Here is a 21,534-nt window from a genome sequence, read left to right as displayed (position 1 = left end):
AGCTCTATAAGCTTTTGGTTACAACTCAGACGACTTATATATATCCACACACTTGTACAGTATATTGTTTATAGTCGCCTGCAATTATTGAAGGTCGGTAAAAGAATTGAATAGCGTGTGAAAGCTTTCGGTCCCACACCAGCGGTGTCATCTCTCTGCTGATTGAAACCAAGAAGAAGAAGAAGTTTGAAACCGAACCTATAGATCGCCTTACTCTATGCGCCCACCGTTTTTCTTATGTGTGTTGTCTTCTAGAGCTATATAGCTCTTGTAATTCTCTCTCAGCTGGTCGTGTACATGATTCAACTCTTGGTAACCCGTCACCACTCTAAATATGTCGTTAGATCTAGATATCCCATGCTGCTAGCTGCTGGGCGTCGATCTCTAATCAAACCAACGGGAAAAAAGCTATTCGATACAACAGTCGCAGCAGCCTAGTCGTTGTGAAATGTTATGAGACTATACAAGTAGAGTGCTGCTGCCTAATCAAGCGGTTATGATATTGCATGTCACTTTATCGTGTCGAGATTGGGGTAGAAGAAAAGGGCTGTCGTCGCGCCCTAATTGCGTTAAGCTTTCGATATAACAATAATATCCCCATCGTTCATACATGTATAAAACGTCGTCCGTCCCCCCACATACTCAACCCTTTTTTTCTTCTCTTATAGAGCTGATGAATGTACATCATCTGTTAAACACATCGGAGATGAGAGAAAGTCGTTAGGCCCCGTCGCCGCCCAACTTTGAACGAATCAATTCGCCGATCATCTCCAGTCGTCCGAAACGGGTCGATATGACGACGACGTCGTACGACGACCCAAAAGGAAGTGGCGCACGGGAATCAAAATAAAATAAAAAAGAGGGACGTAATCGAGCCAAAAGGAGGAGCCGCTTCTCTAGCCGACAATCAACCGCACATACCGAAAAAAGAATAAGCGACCGCCGACGAAAAAATCGTCATCCGACAAATAAACCGCATCAAAGTCGAAAATAATATCTGAAAAAAAGAAGCGACGGAATTGTTTAGAATTCCGTCGATTGTCACACGCCGTGACCGAAAAAATACAACGACAAGACACAGAGAGAAAATGATGGAATATGTCAATTTTCTCATATTTTTCCTTATTATATTTATTTGACGTGTGCCGACGCCGACGCCAGCGACGCTACCGACGCCGACGCTCTTACTTGTAAAGGAGCCAGGCCTAGCGCCGAGGCGAGTCGATGGTGGTCGCTGATGATGCCGACACTGTTGTTGTTGTTGTTGTTGCCGACGACACTTGGATTAGTATTGCCGCCAGCAGCACTGCCCGACATATCCCACGGTCGGGCGAAATTCACTTGCGAAATCATGATTTATTATTAGATTGATTGTATAGATGATTATTATTGGATATATCTTTCGGTTTGATTCGGAATGGATTTTGGTCATCAGATTCTCCAGTGAAACATGGACAACATGTTCACGTCTATTGGACAATATAACTTTCCGGGGGGCTTTTAGACGGACACTCGCAAACAGCACATCTTATATCAATTTTAAATAAGGTTCCGTTGTATTAGAGATGTCCACTTAACTTGATAAATTCGCCACTAAAATTTGATTTCAGTCGAATTACACGGATTTTGATGGAGGCCTACGCTATTCAAATGATGACGACACTCGAACCGAAATTGATTTTGTAGTTGGACCTGACGATTGGAAATGAGTTAACCCACACGATCAAAGTTTTAAAAATGAATTCGGCGCCAAATTTCACTTTTTTCAAATTTCAAAATTTTAGGGCTGCGACCGACGACGACGACGACGAGATTTCGGCCCGTGCGGGACTGACGACGGCACGGGAATAAGAAAAAGGGGCAAATGGATGAGGTGAAGAAGAAGAAGAAGAAGATTGGTCGTCGTCGTCTACACATGTATAGATGGGGGGAGTGAGAGGGAGAGATGCGCGCGATGCGGGGCCGCTGGCCAAACTGTTTGGACGGCAGTCACGGCCACAACAACGACCGGGTCTATACACACTAGACACACTCACGAACGCGGGCACGTCTCTAACAGCCGTCGCCACTGACGACGGCCAGCGACGAGGAGGACGACGACGCGATGGCGCGAAGAGCAGAGCAGAGCGACGGCGGCGGCGACCCTGCGGGATGAGAGGAGGAGGAGGAGGGGGGATACTGGCGACGACGCCATCGGTTCCTTCCCCCTTACTGTTTTCTGATTGGTCGACATGTCGGCGTGAATCGGGAGAGAACGAACGAGCCAACGAGAAAGGGGTGCCCCAATGCACATGCACACATGCACACACACAAACCCCAAAAAATAAAAGAAATAGATTTATAAATATATATCTATCTCCCCCCCCCCTCTCGCTTATAATATTGTGTTATATGTATTTCAGTCAACAAAAAAATGTGTAACAGAAGAAAAAAAGATCTGCGCAACCGCATATCATTCTATATGCACTGGACTTGGATCAAAATTATCCGACCGGTGTTTTTATATTTATAGATAAATCTTGATTTTTTAAATATTTAATTCTTCTGCTTGAATTACATTTAGACAATTGGAATTTTTAAATATTTATTAAAAAAGCTTAAAGGGCTATTTGATTGGACTAAATATTGGTCACATAATACAATGACTTGGTATTAAGCGTCGCTTTGAACGATTTGACACTTTCGGATGGACGTCACTTTTAGGCCTGGTATCTTTTTTAAAAATGCCAATAGGCCTAATTGATTATTACAATTGTTATATGTAGTTGTATAGGTAGCGGTGACATACACGTACGTCACCGACGGGTTGGCAATTTGATATAATATCAGGGAAAATACTGGTTTTATCTAGCGACTTTCTCAACTCCCGTTGCATAAACGGCAAACAAATAAACGGGACCAGACGACATTTCGAAAATTCCCGGGCCTGTCATCAGTGTAATCAGTTTAAGAAAATAAAAAGAGGAAAAATCTTATTTTTATTTGACACCTTTTTTTTGACAAAATAAGTTCAAAAAAGAAATAATTTTAAATATTTCTTTAATTTTTTATTTCTAAGCGACGGGCGATAGTTTGACGTCAGCGAAATTAATGAATCCGCCAGTTCAGATTTGTTCCTTTTTTTCTGCTGTGCGTGTGGCATCTCACAGATGACGATGTTTTTTTAAAAAAATATTTGGTTTTATTTTTCGAATTGAGTTTCAAATCGTCTTGTATTTTTATATACACACGACGATGTGTGTGATGGCTGTCCTAATTGATTGTGCAAGATCCGGTGACACCAGTCAAAGAGTGTCGCCTATACTCTCTCTCTAGCTATACCATATACACAACTCTCCAAAACATTTTCCAAATGGTATATTTTTAATTTTATTTGTCGAGTTGTACAGTTTTTTAGGTTTCAAATCATCAGTGGCCACCCAAAAACCCGAGTTACAATTTTTTCTGTGATTGCTGTCGAAGCAGAAAAGAAATGATTTAGACGCGATGTCACAAGGAAATTCAATATCTTGACAGGTCTCCCAGCCGCTGACTGACTAACTATTGAGTCGTCGTTGTGCTGTGCTGTGCTGTGCTGACCATTGGTCGGCTAATAACACCAAAAGATTTCGGTTTTTTTCGTACGTGCTGTATCAGCTCGACTCATTATCTTTTTCGAGACGTCAAACAACTTTTGAAATAAAGAGAGTATATCCACATACACAGCACACACAGAGAGACGGATCAGTTCAAACAAACATCACCCAAATCAGCTACTGTGCCGCTCACAATATTATCCCATCACATCAGTTTGATTTGAAAATGATTTTCTTTTACCTTTTGTTTTTTCCTTCGATTGGTATTTGTATTCGATGATTGTATAACAATTCGGTAGAATTCTCTCTGCCGTCTATGCTGGGCTAAATCGGGTCCTCATCTGTGTATATTATACACCACTGACACACACACTTCGTGTAATAATAAATACACTCAAAAGATAAACGCACTTGATTCGCCCAGCTTCCCGCAATAGAAAATGTTGTCACGCACACTGTGACACGCTGGCCGAATCTATATAGAAACACACGACTGATAGATAGAATAGATAGATATTTATTTAATCACTGACTGAGACAAAAATCAAAAGTTGTCTCTCTCTCTGGCTCATCTTCAGCATCAAATATCTTTTTCTATATTTGTGTCGTTTCTATTTGATTTTGATATTAACGAATTTTAATAAAATGTCGTCAGTTGTTTCTTTTGTCACAGACACAATTTGGGTTTCGGATCACACCTGTCACGCACTGACACACGTAAAACCATTCACAATCAGAAACACGGACACTTATAAGAAATCAAAATTGTTTTTTGGGGGCTATTTTGCGCAGACGCCGACTGTTTTATCCCGCGGGAAAAACAAAACAAAAAAATTGTTTTTTTTTAAATATTATTTATACGCGCACACGCAAAACAACACACACAACAACAACAACTCGGACACACCACACTGTATATCGGAAGTAAATAAGTGAGAAAAAAAAATGGGAAATGACGACCGGTCCGGCGCGCGCGCGTACAAACGGGCCAAAGTCTGGAGACCGACTGGAGTAACGCGGCCGAGTTGTTGAGTGAACGTATAAGAAGAACAAGAAGAAGAAGAAGAAGAAGGAAAATGGTGTGGAGGGTGGAAAAAAAAAGTGCCAACTGGACTCGTATACCCACCCACCAGACTCCACCACCAGAGGGATATATATATGTTGAGGGCCGACACACACGCTAGCTACAGCTACAGCTATAGCTGTATGATGGCGACCCCGAAGGAATAAAAAAAGAGATAGATATTTTTGTGTGCCGCCTTCTTTCGCTGTCGCTTCTTCCTTTCAGATGTTCGGATGGGAGGTGGTGGTGGGGGGCTGCTTTTTTTTACCTGGAAGATGGATTGGGGGGGAGACCCTGTGTGTTAGTTAGTCTACATAAGGTGGGTGGGGGGCATAGATCTTTTCGGAAGAAGAAAATTCGAAAAAATAAAAGAAGAAAAAAAGTTGTGTGTGTCTTGTGTGTCCCTCCTCGAATCGTTCCTACCTCCAAACGGGGCGGAGCTTTGACAGATGCACCAGGAAGATTCTTCTTCTTCTTCTTTGCCAGCACGCCACATCATCACCACCGCCCGCAAAAGGTGCATACACACATACCTATACGTGCGATAGATGCGGACGACAAATGGCGTCCGTCACGACCGACCCATCAAACCAAAAAATTTTATTTTTAACCCAAACAGGTTTTTTGTTTTATCCTTTTGGGATTAAATCCATCATCCACGTCATCCAGTCGTGTGTCCACCCAATGCGAGAGTCCGACGGCGACAATATCTCTCGCGACTTAAATAATAGATTGTAAATTACAAATACAATTGACATCGCTCCTAATATTATATACGGCCCGTTTTTTAAAAAGTTGATCCCACTTGATCACCTTCCTATTTATTATCTTGTACATATTGACGTAATCTTTTTTCTTTTCTCTCCCGTCACACACACACACAGTCACACACACAAAACGAATATGCGCGGGTATCACCAATAGGTGTATTTAGTTTTAAGGTAGCTCCCCGGAGGGGTGTAAATAAATATATTCATTTTATTTATTTTATTTATTTTTTCAAAAAAACTTTTTTCACCTGTTTTGGACGTAACAGACGGACGGGCGACCCCACACCTACGCATACAACCACGTCCAAGGATATCGGGAGAAATAAGAGAAATATAGCTACTAGGGTCCCAATATTTGTCGTTGAATTTTTCTTATCTTTTTTTGAAAAACCAAGTGACAAGAGAGAGAATATAGAAGAATGTCGTGATATTATCCACGGTAGCCGTGAGGGGGGAGCCACACACAGCCAATACGTGTGTGTCAATAGTAATACAGAGACAATATCTATACGAGGTAAATAACACACACGACAAATGGGGGTGTCTGCTGATCAATTTCTAGCAATGACATCATTCAAGGTTGATGTCATATTATAGACGGCTGGCCCCCCCTTTGGCTTGTATATATGTACACGTCCGTTGGAATGTTTGGCAGTCACCTTCTACTATATAATAAGAATCCATCCATCCATGCGATGCCATTGGGCGAATTGCGTGCAAGGAGAATAAAGGGCGGGACTCACGAACGGCGAGCTTAGCTGGCGACTCTGAAAAACCAGGTGGAGCGTGTTCATTCTTTTTTTTTATTTTTATTTTTTTAAAAATATTTCGGTACCGTGTCGAATTTGCATTTATAGCAATTAGGTCCATTCTTATAACGACTTTTCAGTCATTTTCTGTTTTAAATTTTCTTTTTTTCTTTCAAGATAAGACAACACAAAATCAGTGACGTCAAACAGTTAACACGGTCGTTATATTAGCCTCTGGTCTAGCAGACAGATGGATGGACACCTGTCGTCATACTTTTAAGGCCAATTTTTTAATTTGAAACTAAATTTTTAGTCTAAAAATCTATACGCAAATTAATTTTGTTTTTTAAAAAGACAATTTAGTGAAATTGATTGATTTTTTCGACCACCATCAAAGTTTAGATCATTTCCATCCGCCATTTTTTTTTTCAGGACGATAGGGGGGGATATAGAAATGGACTCGTCAGAAGTTAATTAACTTCTTCTTCTTCTTGGTTATTTTTTTCTTCTTTTGTTATCCAGCCCCCCACCAACCCCCCAAACTTTCTTTACCTGTCTTAACAATACATTTTGTATAAAAAAAAAATAATAAAAAAGGAGAGATGGGGGTAGACTGTGTGTAACCCCCCCCGTTCCATTTTGACCAGAGCCAATTACGAAATTTAGACGAAATGAAAAAAAAAAACTGGCGGCAAACAAAAGGCCATTTGAAAAAATAAATCAACCCCCCCGTCTCCGTCATTCCTTCATTGTCTAGAAAAAATTAAACAATTCAAATAGATTGAAAAGAAAAATAAAAAGACAAAAAAAATACTTTGATTGTCTATAACTATACACAGACCCCATTAAGCCTCTTATTTGTTTAAACACACACACAAGCGACCGATCGATTGTCGTCTAATTATCTCCGGAGAGATGTAATTATTGATTGGCAAAAGAAAATTGGGTGGGCATACCCATCATTTAAACCTGTCATTATATATCCCAAAATCTTGTTATCTTATCACCTCCATCGTCTTCCCCCATCAAATTTTTTCAAAAAAATTTCTAAAAAAAGCGCGGGAAAGAGAAATGGAAAACTGGGCGGATGATTCCATTTTGTCTTTGGAACGGCTCGTCGAATGGTGACGGCTAATTGCCGTTCTAGTTGTCGGCGGCAGTCGGGACGGTGAATAGAAGAAGAAGAGAAACTCTCACGAGCTGTTACAGATGACGAGAGCGAAAAAGAAAATCATTTGGGCGACACTTTGGCATGGGCCGATGAGCTCCTCTCTCTCACAACACAAATAAACAACACACAGGTATAGGTAGGTACTCGTACTATAAGCTCGGCTGAACATTCCTGCAGGGCACACACCTTTGTGTGTGTAATTTTCATATATTTTGACTCCGGTTCGTTCGTGTGTCGTGTTCGGCCTGACGACAGACAAACCCGAAAAACAAGAGTGACAATTACGCGCTGTTCTTTCTGTGTACATGTACATGTTCATACCATTCACCGCGTCGCGGGAGAGAACCATAAGAAGAGCGGTCTTTTTTCTCAAACAACAGAAAAATAAAAAAAAATAAAAGGAAATTGGTTATAGATGACAGAGGTGTGTGTGTATGTGTGTGTAACGCGCGTCCTTTTCCGCCGCTCTGAAATATTTTTTTTCTTTCCCAAATTACAGTGCACGACGCACCGCCGTCTACACACACACACAAGAGGGCCGGGCGACACACAGGCCAGCAGCAGGTGACAATGTGTACACGTCGGTGTGTATATCGCCGCGAAAGAGAAAAAAAAAATAAATACACCAGCAGTAAGGAGCTCGGCTTGTTTAGACGCGAGAGTGTCACGGAACTGTGGCCGAGAAAACGAATAATCTGAGGACGCCCACCGCCGACCATTTCCGGTCGAAAAAAAAATAATATTATAACACGTCCGGGGAAATGTTACAGTAGCTATATCTATGCTTGCTGGCTGGCTTGGGCGAGGTGCAATCAAGAGCGACAATAAGTCTTGTACTATACTGCGCTGCGCTGGACGCGACCAATTTGGTTGTTTTTCCTTTTGGCTGTTTTTTTGGTGTAATAACTTTTGGACACTAGTATGTGTATATATATTCTATATATATGTATGGTTGATTTTTGTTTGTTTGTGTCCGTTTCGATTTGATTTTAATTTCGCCGGGAAATTTGAAATAAATGTGGGGGGGAATAATTTGATTTGATGTGTAGAAAATGCAAGTTCATTATATCTCTGATGTATGGAGTGTTTTCAGTGTTAACCGAAAGAAAATGATGATATTATAGTATACAGGCCTATAAAGACATTTCAAAGAGATAAAAAAGAAATGCCGTAAAACTCATCGGCACAGAACCGCGCGCGCGGCGAAATAAAAATCTAAAATGTTTTCCCTTTTTATAAATTTATTTTTTTATATTTTTAAATAGCTATTATCAACACAAAGTTCACCGGCTCTGAAGAAAAATACAGATTGTGTCTAACTATATTTGAAAAAAAAAAGAATTAAATTTTTTTTTTCGGCGCGACATTTGAAACAAAAAAAATTCAAAATTGGCGGGTGAGAGCTAAAAAAGCTAAAGAAGAAAAAGACATAAATGTTGATGATTAGTCGAACAACAAATTCACGTCTGTATCTATAAATGGCCGCCCCATCAATTTCTTCGTGAAAAAAAAAGTCCCAAAAAATAAATGCGCCATGTAGACTATACGCAACAATTTGGGTGTTTAACGGCCAAACCACAAGACAACCATAGCAGTGGCGTACTAGTGTGTCTCTAACGTGATGCGGATGTCGGATGACATTTTGACTCTACACACACACACAAGAAGAAAATGCCGGGCCAATTACTATACTAGATACCTGTGAAACAACCGGCGGGATATTCCACCTCTTCCAACCAACAACAAAATGGTCGAGATGATTGCACAGCAGCAGCAAACAAATAAACCCAGCAGAGCCGAGCCGAGCGTGACGGATGTAATTCTCCGTCATCCGCGCGCCATGGTTACACAATAACGCGAGAGCAGTTATAGAACATTTCTCCGCGCTCTGTCTATATAGTATAAATAAATACAGAATAAGAGAGAGAATCAAAGACTTTTAAATTTTATTTTATTTTGGCCAGCCATTTTTATAATATTTTTTGGGACGGAAGAGCGACACACAAACAATAGGTGCTCATCAGCCTTATATTCTTATTTTTTTTTCCCCCTTTTGTGTGACAGCCACAATTTTCCATCGTTAAAAAATAAGAAAAAGTAGAAAAATCCAAAAAAAGGAGGAAGTCGTCTCGTCGTCCCAGAAAAAGAAATATTAGACAAGTTCTCATTTTCACCTTGCCGCCCCATCGGCCCTTATTATATTTCCGCCGCCGCCGCCGTGTGTGTGTGTTGACAGCTGCCCAGCACCAAGCAGAGAAATTCGACCAAAAAATGAAATAAAAATATAACTTTTTTATTTTTATTTATTTTTTCTTAATTATTGTATCAAAAATATTATATAGAGACGGGCAATGAAACTCGTATTATTATATTAGCGCTTTTTCTTGGTCTTATATAATTGATATCCGGCGTCTAAATATATATCCCTGTAGACTCATCTATTAATCTACGAGGACCTCAGCACACACTATAGAGAGACTATATTCCTTTTTGTGTGTGTCGTCGTTTATAATTACAAGAGTATAAGTCTAGTACCTTTGTGTGAGCGTCTGTAAATTATGTTTAATTCAATTAAGGCGTCGGTGGTGGTGTTGATGATGGCGGTGGCCGAGCTGACACAAACACACAAGAGACACCACCGCCAGCACACAGCCGACACGATCGACTCGTTACATAAAAGACGAAATGGAGCGGCTAATCCGAGTTGACGCGCCTATAGCCAAAAGGAGAATGAAGAAGAGGAGGACATTCCCCCCCCCCTTTCTGGTATATAGGGAGAGGGTGGACTTGTCAGTTGCGGCTTTTTGGGTCTCAAAACTATCGGATATAGATAATAGGTGTCAATCCTATTTAACGTCCAGCTCTGTCAACATCCTTTTCTTTTCTTCTCTCTCACCATTTTTCCGATGATGAATAATAATATTCTATTCTTAGACTCATATAGAACAAACGAGTCTCTATTATAACCTAATATTTAATTGCAATTAACTATTATACGAGCTGCTGCTGCTGTATCTTATAATCTAAATGAAAAAGGGCAAGGGCGGTTAATCGAAACGGAGGAATTGAAATGGATCTGGATTTTCTCTTTGGCTCCTATCGATCCATCAGCATTAATCGCCCATGTGTCCGTCTGCTGCTGTGTGAAAAAAGAAAAGAAAAGAATAGGGGCATGTAGCTCGGCCAGTGTGTGTCCCTTATATAATAGTCTCAACTCTATCAAAGTTTCCCCGGAGAATTTTCACAGTGGGGTGAAGAAAACACCCCCCCACCCTTACCACCCAGGCCAGCCAGCATCACACACTACACGCGACTTTTACTTTATATATATATCTCTCTCTCGTCCATCTATACGTTATAGATAATTAGCTTCCAAGACTGCATGGGCCCCCCTCTAACAATTTCCCTTTTTTCTTTTTTGCTCTCTCTTCATCAAGCCGGGCGCTTCTAATTGGATTTCGGGCTGGCCAGTCCAGCCCAGCATCCATTCTTATCTATATATCCTGATGCCCAGCAAACGAGAGTCTAGAAACTATATATATATGTGCCAGAGTGTTGTCCAGCACAGCAGCGGACATTCGACACTCTCATATACTCTATCGTCTGTCTCAACTATATCCAGCAACCCCCAAAAGTCCATCGTGTATAGAACTGGGTGTGTGGTGATATCCCTCAGGTCTAACGCAATTCACAAAGGGCCCAGAGGTGGTGGTATAGAGCTGGGCTGGCCCGGCAGATCACACAAAACTATATATCTATTTTCTCCTTTTTTTTCTTTTTCCGCAACAAGAGTGCGGATATCCTTTCATGTCATTCTATCCATTTCTGGATGGTGTGGTGGTGGCTGGCCGGCCGGCCGCAGAATTGCTTCTAGATAACTGAGCGCTGCGCTGCGTCTCTTGTAGTATATACGCACATTACAACAATCAACAGAATAAGGAGAGAAAGGGGATGATGATGATGATGTCGGTCGATGTAATAGGAAAGGCGCGTTGACCGGCTCCCCGTCATCCCAGCAGGACGGCGGGCGCAGTCAGCCAGTCAGAAATAAAAGAAAAAGAAAATCACAAAACAATTTTTATTTTTTATTTTCATTTTTTTGAATGAAAAGAGTCGCACAGATGCTAGGTTTATTATATATATCATTGTATAGGGACTTTCACGGGGCGACGATTCGATATAATGAGCCCGTGACTCTATGAATTCCTTCTATACCTATCTTTTTTTAAAAATTTGATTTCAATTCAAAATTCCCGGGCTTTTATTTTTTGTTATTTTCCGTCACCGTTTGTTTGTTTGTCGTTCAAACTCCCGGCCATTTTTTGGTGATATTTTATTTGCTCGACTGGAGATGGAACGAAAAATTCCCGGGCAACAACTTATACCTTGACGTGTATGATGATGATGACGACACGATCCAACACAAATAATAAAAGAGCATCAGATTATGGTCGCAGCAATTGTTTGTTATACTGGACCTTTTTTTAAAAAATTTCTGGATGATGATGAAGCTGGCCAGGAAGAGAAGTCTTTTGTGCGTTGCCATGGCGACACGCTTGGCCGACCGCGTCTGCCAGCAGCAGCAGCGGGGTGTTATGTACTGATGGTATAGACGGTCTTATAATATTTGTATAAATATACACAAGAGACGCGCACACAGCACAGCACGCGACGTTAATATTTGAATAATCGCCCTGCGTGTCAAGCGAGAGAGCCGGGCCAGGCCAGCGACACCACACGGCCATGGTATATGGCCAAGTATAATGTACACAAAAGCCCAGGGTGGCCAGCAGCAGCTCAGCAGCAGCGTATACACTACAGCAACAGTCAAAGAATCTGCTGTCGTCTGGAACTTACTGCTGGCTGGCCAAAGTTAAAAATATCTTCACTGTGTATATACAAGTCCTCCTGGGTATTTGGTTTGGGGGGGAAATCACCAAAATTTCACGATTTCACGACTGTAATTTTTAATGACGATGACCAAGTGAAAAATAAATTTGAAAAAAAATTTTGAAAAAAATAATTTTCGCGCCATTTTAGATTTTCTGGAAAATAAAATTCCTTCGGAAGTAATAATATCGATCGATTCTTAATGGGGAGCTATTCAGAGGAGTTGGCTAATCAGGTTATTGTTGTGTAACGGGGTCACCACCACCCCGCGTATTATTATGTCCGCGTAATAATAATAGAAACCCCCCCCGCCCACCGTATATATTATGAAACGTGCGGTAACACACTCGGCTATTGAAGCTCATTAACTCTCTACATACCCCGTTGCAATACACACAAGTCAAATCCAAATCAAAAGAACATCAAAATCGAAAATACACCAGCCGAGCGTTCCAGCCGATGATGTTGACCTTAAATGGCGTCGCCGTCACGTGACCGGTGAGTGTGACGGACTCTTCTTTGGCCATCAGCTGATATTTTCTTCTTCTTTTTTTGATTTCATTTCGGCTGTTCTGTGTGTGTCGAGAAAATAAGAAGTTGATCATCACCCAGAGAAAGAAAAAGAAATAAAAGAAATAAAGGAAAAACACTAAACCGTGTCCGCGTCTATATAGTAGACGAAGGGAGGAGGAAAAGTTAACGAGCCTTCAGTTGCCAGTCACGTCCGTCGTGTGACTGGCCCCCTCCTCCTCCTTCCAATCCGCCCGCTAAATTAGCCGGAAGGAACACGAAGCTTTTTCTTTCTTTTTGCTTAGAGACGTAACAACAATTTCCCAGTGTATATATCTACGAGCTTAACTATATATATATATGTACGTAGAGTATAGTACGTGTAACATTTATTTATTCCATCACACCACCACCCTCGCAATACATATAGAGAGAGGGGGGGTCCTGCTGGACTGGACTGGCCGTCTGTCACTCAAAAGCAATTGTCTCCCTCTTTTGAGATGTGATCTGCTGTGTGTGTGTGCGTAACAGGCCGTGAATAACGAATCAGATCACACATAAACGAGCGACGTCTATATATAAATATCTAATCAACTGCTGGGCCAGCATCAGTCAAAAAGATCAACAATTAACTTTTTTGTTTTTCTCACAGGAACTTTTTTATTTTATTTTATTTTTTGGGCGGCCGGCTGATAGGAAAAGAGATGATTTAATTACATGTACAAAAGGGAAAATGTCTGTATGACATTATATGTGTAAACGTCTATATACTATATAATATCCCGGCAGATGCACTTGTAATTATAGACACACGGTGCGTCTGCTGAGCTGAGGCATCGCGTAATTCATAATTTCCTAGCAGCAACGAAAGATATGTCGACCTGTCCAGCACAGACTTTCGCCCGGTTGGCGTCTTTATATGTATGAATGCGTATGCACTCTGTAATTATCTGCTGTATGACTTTATTATAGTCGAGAAAGGAATAATGATTTTAAAATATTCAATCGATGTCGATTGGATGCGGATGCGGAAGGACATTTTTTGGCGCTAAATTTGAATCTTGAATCAATGTAGGAAGATGAAGCGTAACATTGGAAATTTTACTAATGAACTTAAAATGATAAGATTTAACTATTTTTTGAAAATAGGAATTAGTAACCAGGTATAGTGCAATTATTTTGGAAGTTGTAAGAGTTTATTAGGTACCGTTTTCATCACAATTCTACAGACTGAATCATTTACATTTCGAAACCATATCCAATTTTTAAGATTTTGTATTAATGTATTATCCAAATTTTTACTTTTATCTTGTCAATTTTGAATGATATCGATAATCGATATGTTAATTGCATGGCTAATTACAAGATTAGTGTCGTCTGCTTTAATTTGGTTCACCATTTTCGTAATAAAGTAAAAGACACAAAGTTTAAGATTACAAATTAAAAAAGAAAACGATCACTATTTTGGAAACGTGCACGTGGCTGCACGAATAATAAGGTAACAAATAAAATTACAAAAATGTGCTCGTCGTGTGTGAACAATGAAAATGTGTTCGTGGTGTTGCTGCTCTCCATGCTCGCCACACCATGCTGTTTGGCAGGTGAATAAAACTAAAAGAGTACAAACACAGTGGATATGGGAGTTTGAATAGGAGAGGTAAACCTGTTTAAAACTTGTGAAATGTTAGTTCCTGGACTAGCATTTATCATGTAAGCCCCCTGTCGATGCATGGCAGTTTATTTGCACTACATAACCTTTTCTTTTGTGCAGATTTCAGGCCTGAGCCCATCACAACAAAAGATATGCCAGTTTTGCTTTTGCTGGCATTGGCCTGTCATCTACAACAATCTCAGCATCATTGCTCTGGTAATGATTTTCGTTATTTTTTATTCCCTTGACCTGCTATGTATTTAATGATGCATGACTGGCACAAATGCATAATTCTCCTGTTTATGAACAATTAGGGTATACCCACTGTCTTATTTTCCACTTTTCATTACTTGTTGTTTCTGTCAGTATTTTTTCGTAAACCCAGTTTTCATTTCTCATTTAGATAAACAACATCCCAATTGGTTGGAGAAACTGCCAATGTTACGGATCTATTCTTCTTGAAATGTCATCGAGTACGTATTCACAAGGACACCCTTTTCCTATACCGCCTTGTGGATTCAACGTTTCGACATCCGGGTGGAGCAACCGGAGCAACTGTGGATGCCTGGCCGTATTTCTCAGGCTAAAAGGTAGGAAAAACTTATCTCTATTCTTCCTGTTCGAATGTTTGGTGGCGTTGATTATCAATCGTTACAGAGTACGTTTATTCCTGAGCTAGACGGTTGACTGCATCTGTTTTCACTTGGCATTTTTATTGACTCAGTTAGGGTCCATTAAATAATAACTCATTTGTAGAACGACTAGAGATTAGGCTTGTTTTTGTACCTCACAAACTTTGTCTATTGGGTTTTTCTTTTAAAAAAGTGAAACTAGAAGACCAAAAGGGACCTGCCACCACACCGGCATTCACGAGGGCCTCGAATCATTTTTTCAACACGATCAAATTTGAAGTTTTACACGATTCTTATTATCCTCGCCAGGCTCATTTAGTCAAATACCTGCGCCGCGTAGCGGTAACCATAGCCAAACCAGAAGTAATTATAAACGTGTCAGATCAAGTTAGCAAAGAGCTAAACCAGTAGAAAAATAATAAATTTCCTCCTTATAGGCCTATCGTGTAACACACTTGCTGTTGCCACCACAATCAACGAAATCAATTTTTTGGCGCTAAATTCAAATTCCTATTTTTTCCTTCTTTTTAAAAAAATAATAATAAAAAAAATAACAACCAAATAATAGTAATAAAAAGAAGAAGTTGACTATACAGAGAAGGGAACTAAAAAATAAAATCGTGCAGTTCGCTATATAACCAGAGCCCAGCCCCACAGCCTGGCCACTTATTCTTTCCAGCTGCTGGGCTGCTGGCAGCTTTGTGTGTGGCCCCAGCGCGTGCTGCTGCAGAGTCTCTTTAAAAAACTGTTTTTTCCTTATTTTTTCTTCTAATATTCTCCTTTTTTTTTAAATTTTTCGCGTGAATGTTTATATATACACAAGCATTTTCTATCCTGGGGGGGAAAAAAGAAATAAGGGGGACGTCGTCGCCCGAGGGAGAGAGAGACGCGAAGTAAAAGAGACGTTGTTTTGTTTTTCACGCGGCTGTTGAAAATCACATTTTTGTTATTCCAAACGGGGGGAAAAAATATTTTTGGAACGCGTGACAGTTTTTTTCTTTTTGCTATTGACGTCGTGATTTCGCCCAGGGTCCGTTTTGAAAATAAAAATTTAAAGCGCGAAATTTGAATTTTCAAAAATTTGATTTTCGACAGAGAAATTGTCGATTTCAAGTTGTGTCATCGTGAACGATTGGACTGGGAAGACGTCAGACTTGTGTGTATGCTATACAGAGGTATAGTATGTACACGTAAGAAAAATAAAGGAAGAAGCACAGCACATCTGGTCTTTTTCTCGACTCCCGCCGGTCCTCCTCCTTTTTTTTGTTGTTTGCGTTTGGGGTCGCCATGAGAGTTTTTAAAAAAAGGACCCAAAAATGAAAAGGTGGGGGGGAATAGAGCGATCCCGGCGGCCGTAAGAAACGACGACGTACGACGACGACGACGTCCATTCCGATAAATATATAAACAAAACAAAACAAAATATATAGACCCATTTTTTCCTTCTTCTTCTTCTTCCCTTCGGGTGTCTCGGCGAGGGACGAAAGAGACAAACAAAAGACAAACGACGACTGCCTTGGCATACACACACACGTTAAAATTAAAAAAGAGAGAAATGTCTAAAATTATCGTGAAAATGTGTGTGTGTGTGCCGATGGTTCATGTTGACTGCTCCGGGGTGGGCCCCTTGCTGATGATGAAACCGGTCGACCCATCCATCCATCCGTACCCGGTAAAAAAAAAGTGGGGGGAAGCTCTATAGAGCTGTGCATCATCATCAGCCAAAGGACGGAATATAAGGAAAAGCAGGAGCAGCACGAGAGGCTAGCTCTCGTCGCTCACTCTCCTTTTTTTGCGCTCTGTCAATAAACAAGACGCGGAAAAATGGTGGAAGGGTCTTCTCGTTCATTTCGTTTCTCGTCGTCTTGTCGTCCAAATTTCTTCTTTTTCTTAGACTAAGACGCTCGGCTGCTGTCTCTCATCTTTTTTACGTTTCTTGACAAACAAGAAGGGAATTTCATCAACGATAAAAGAAGCGCCCGTTTTTCTCTCTCTCTTGCGTGTGTGTGTGTGTGTGTCTTATAACATCAACACGATTCGGGCCCGCGCTAGAGCCTGGAGCCTAGAGAAAAAAAAGGGAAGATTTATTGATTGAATTAAAAAAGATAAATCGTAAAAAAACAGGGAAATTGAATTCTTTTTTTGGGTGAAGACCAAAGTCAATGGAAATAGTAGCGGGGTGCTGTAGGCTGCCATAAAATGGAAAAAATATCTTTGACTATGCAAATCTGTGCCACACACACGCGGATTATTACCCAATGGATTTATAAATAGCCAAAGTGAAAAAAAGAATAATAAAAAAAAAAACCTTGAAATAATTCACGGAATCAAACGAGGAAGAAACATCAAAACGTATATTATTACGTCATTTATCACCAGTCTTATTTTTGTATTATTTATTTCAAACAAATCGGCGGGAAAATTCGAAAAATAACTTTTTAAAAACTAGACACGTGAAATTTCCGCAACAATTAAAAGCCTGAAAAATAGTAGGAAGAAATCAAAGTGTAACATTTTCGAAAATAAAATAAAACACGGAGAGCGGCAACTGTCTTAAGAGAGATGAGCCATAAAACCCCCCTCCACTTGAAATGGTTACGCGGGTGGTCACCTGTGTGTGAAAATAGTGGTCAAAGTTGAGGAAAAAGAAATGGTGTGGGGGGAGACTTAACAAATCTTGAAAACACCAAAAAAAGACCGCGAATGTATATGCTAGCACATATAAAAATTCACCCCTATATATAACAGGTGCTTTGGTGATAACACACGGGAGATGCTGCGAGGGGTGAAAAGGGTCTTTTGCTTGGGGAGGATCTTTTTTATTTTTTAGATTTTTCCCAGAGGAAAAAACATTTCCGTGATCATCATCAACAAACGAAAGTTTTTATTCAGAAAGAAAATGTGTAGAGGGCGTCATTTTCATTAAAATAGTCCAAGAATTTTATTTCATTTTCCTCCAAAAAAAAAAAAACCCAAAAAATGTTTCACGACCTTTTCGGAATAACACGGTCGTGTGTCTAAGAAAAAAACAAAATATAAAATTAAAAAAAGGAAAAAAAAAGAGCCGAGAGAAGTGGGCGGGAGTGGACCTGTCGTCTACGGCGAGATGAATGGCTTCCCCCAGAAGAAGAATAAAAAGCAACTTCTTTCTTTTCTTTTCTTTTTTAATATACTCTCTCTTCTATCCCTATATAACTCAGTCACCTTTAGTTCTTCCTCAACTATCCCAAAGGTTCTTTAGTTTTCCCCGACACACCACCACAGTTTAAAATTTAAAATAAAAAGGAGAAACTCTCTAATAAAAATAAAATTCGAAAAACAAAAGCGCATTTGATTTTTGGCGGAAGATCTTTCAAAAGGGGATAAATGGTGTCTCTTTTCGTTAACCGCTAGAAACCATCCGCCATTTCAATCAAAAATATATACAGGACTCATTTTACGTTTTTCATGTTAATCGGAGAATTCCCCATACATTGATATACATGATACACTTATTATACATTTGATCGATGTGCATCTCCGTGATAATTAGAAGTTCGGGAATTTCTTCTTTTTTCTTCCTTTACCCGTCCACCTGCGCTGAAATAGTTTTGTAGTGTATGTCGCATTTTAAATCATCCGATATATATTTATTCTTTCCTCTTTTTTCTTTCCTTCTTGGAGATGTGTTACTGTCGACCTGATCACCGCTGCTGCTGCCAGCATCACTGGGGTTATTATTATTATTATTATTTATATTTCCCGCCCGATGAATAATTCATTTTTCTTCTTCTATTTTTTGTGTGTGTGTGTGTCTGTGGTTGTGTGTGTTGGCCTTAGTCGGCATATCTCAGTCGGACTCGGGAGCTCACTGCAGCCGTGATGATGGTGTGTCTATGTAAATGAGAAAAGAAGTTGTATATCTCTCTCGTCGTCCCTTCTCGCTGTGTGACCCCGGTGGAGAGAGAACGAAAGGAAAGAAAGAAGAAAAAAAAGGAATAATAATAATAAAAAAAAGGGCCAACGGAATGGACGGGGTTGCACACGCGCGAGCGATATATAGTGCCGACAGTCCACACAACAAGAAAACCGTGAATGTAAGGAAAGAAAAAAGGGCGCAACACGGATCCGCCAGGGGGTCCGCTCCTCTTTTGTTTTCTTATTACAATAAAAAAATGAAAATAAAAATAAATAAATATTTTCTATTTTTTGGGGAAATTCAAATTACGCGCTTCTTTTTTTTTCTCTCTAAGTTTGAAATCGCATCAAACACAATTTCTTACCACCTTCAATAAATCAATCGATACAAAGTGGATTTAGATTACGTGATAAATTGCGATCAAATTTCATTATTTCCCCGGTAGAATCAGATTAAATTATTTTACACAAAATCACAAAGAGATATTAGTCGATTTTTAAACCGATGAAGATGTACTATAAGCGGCGAGAGCGGCTTTTGACCAGGAATTTTATTTTTTTCACAATTTTAATTTTTCTGAAAAAGTGTTGTTTGTAACAAGATTCCTTCGGTAATGTCCTTCGGGAATGTTTTTAAACGTTAAAGAGACAGAAAATCAAGGTTAAATAGTAGATAAATACATACTATTATGTTTGGAAAATTTTGTTTCCCTTTATTCTCTTAAATTAATTGATTCTTAATAACTAATTGACTAATAATCTGTCAATATTATCATAATATTCGTAATATTCGAAGTCGCACCACTCATAATATTATGAGTGGTGCGACTTAGGTGTGGCGGAGGCTTCGCCCCACCACCCCACGTCGCACTTCATGTTTAGATTAAGTTAAAGTAACACTTATTACTATAATAACAATACAATTATATCATGCGGTCACATGTTGCATTACATGAGTCTTGGCTAATAGATAGCGAACTACCATCATACCTATTTTATCCCTTCTATTAATGTAACAATGATGGTCTAATGGTCATCAACCCAGGCTGCCATTCGCATGGTTCGGGGTTCGAATCTCAATGGAGTCGGAAAAGAAAACTAAGTTTGTAATTTTTGAAAAATTCCTCTTAATATGCTTTCGGAGGTAAATGGAAGTGGAAGATCGGTGGTAACTCTTCACGACCGCAAGAAGATCTTGATGACCGAGGACGGCGAGGAGAGGAGAGAGGAAGAGGGGAGAGATGACCCAGAGCTTCAAAATGAATATAATCTAACATTTTTAAAATGTTCCTCAACTTCTTGGTTGATGACTAACTGTTAAAAAAGGAGGCATAGAAATTTTACTGACAACCAAATTTATTAAAATCAAGAAAAAAATAGTAAACAAAAAGAGTTAATAATAAAACAAAAAGGGTTAAAAAAATAAAAGTGGGAAAATACAAAGTAAAAAGATGAATAAAGACGAAATCGAAATCGGACATAAAAACCAAAACAAATAATTAATACTCTCCACTCCCATAGCAGAAAACTTGTCTTGCTACGGAAGATCCAAACTTTTTTTTTCTTTTTGTTTACACTGCTGAGCATGCACTGACAGTTGGAAGGTTACGCAAAAAAAAGCGAATTCACTGCCTAGGATTCGGCAACCAGCTAGGTAACAAGTACGCAAATTAAATTTTTAAAACAGTAATGAAAACAAATGAAACCCCGTTAGGACATGTATCAAATTTTGACAGAATTATGTACAAAATTTGGTGACGATTGGTCATTCAGGGAAGAAACGTATAAAGGATAACTAAATGGACATTAAACCCTCTGAATTTCACTACTAGCTACTACTACCTTACCCCCTATACCCCACACCCTATATTGTTAAGGACCTTCGTATATAAATATACCTCAGGGATAAGGGCTGATTTCCCACGCCCACGCCACACTCTCGAGTCTTAAAAGCGGCCCGCTCTTCTTCTTCTTTTAAATGCAAGGTTATTATATTATTAGTTTGAGTTATTTCTGGTAAACGGAGCTAGGAGAGATAATAACTCGGTTTCAAATTGGGTCCGTGTTGGCTGTTATTTTCTTATAGGCAGATGATGGGAAGGGGAGTCCTGCTGCGCCTCTTATCTCTCTCTCTCTCTGGAAAAATGTTATTTCGCATGGCTTGTCTTCATTTCAAAAACATCATCAGCCATTTGAGACCACATCCCATAAAGACGTCATCAAAGACGATACGATTACACGAATCAAATCGCCGATCGGTTCAATTTACCGCGATAAACCTTCATCTCAATGAATCCTATCGTGTGTGCTGCTGCTGCGATGGTTAATGAACAACTAAATCACCGAGAACAGTCCCAAAGAATCGAGTCAAATCTGATTTTATTTTCCTTTTAATTTTTTTGTAAGTTAAAGAAAAATAGATTTTTCGAGAGGGGACGAAAGGTAATAATAATATACGACTGTGCGGCGCCATATCGTAAGAGTTATAGCGACAGATCGACCCCAAACATGTATAAACCTCTGAAAACGCGCGGACACACAACCCCCAGAAAAATAATAATATTTTGGACCCTTTTTTTCACCCCCTTCCATACCACCACCACCCGTCGACATTTCGATTCCGTCC

General features: G+C 39.7%; 2 protein-coding genes and 1 long non-coding RNA gene across 4 annotated transcripts in view; 1 reads left to right on the top strand and 2 right to left on the bottom strand.

Annotated features, from left to right (window-relative positions):
• Nucleotides 1-4,610, bottom strand: part of LOC124326034 — a 34,109-nt gene extending 29,499 nt beyond the window's left edge. Inside the window, exon 1 of one of the 2 annotated variants that reach the window (XM_046784608.1) lies at nucleotides 3,817-4,610. Coding sequence is in view for 1 of the 2 variants with exons in the window: in XM_046784607.1 (XP_046640563.1) it covers nucleotides 1,189-1,353 (165 nt within the window). In the remaining variant the exon portion in view is untranslated. Of the gene's footprint in view, nucleotides 1-1,188; nucleotides 2,031-3,816 lie in introns of those variants that run through there. The other variant, XM_046784607.1, reaches the window with a different exon arrangement.
• Nucleotides 1-21,534, bottom strand: part of LOC124326455 (extensin-2-like) — a 142,092-nt gene that overhangs the window by 77,936 nt on the left and 42,622 nt on the right. The window lies entirely within an intron of this gene.
• LOC124326814 lies at nucleotides 14,107-19,172 on the top strand. Its single transcript, XR_006915860.1, has 5 exons — nucleotides 14,107-14,226; nucleotides 14,500-14,595; nucleotides 14,783-14,969; nucleotides 18,675-18,723; nucleotides 18,831-19,172. It is a non-coding gene; the product is annotated as an uncharacterized LOC124326814 (long non-coding RNA).

Source organism: Daphnia pulicaria, chromosome 2 (genome assembly GCF_021234035.1).
Source record: "Daphnia pulicaria isolate SC F1-1A chromosome 2, SC_F0-13Bv2, whole genome shotgun sequence".
NCBI classification, from domain to species: Eukaryota; Metazoa; Arthropoda; class Branchiopoda; order Diplostraca; family Daphniidae; genus Daphnia; species Daphnia pulicaria.
Note: the sequence above shows the minus strand (reverse complement) of the source record. Positions and strands in the feature narration are given on the sequence as shown.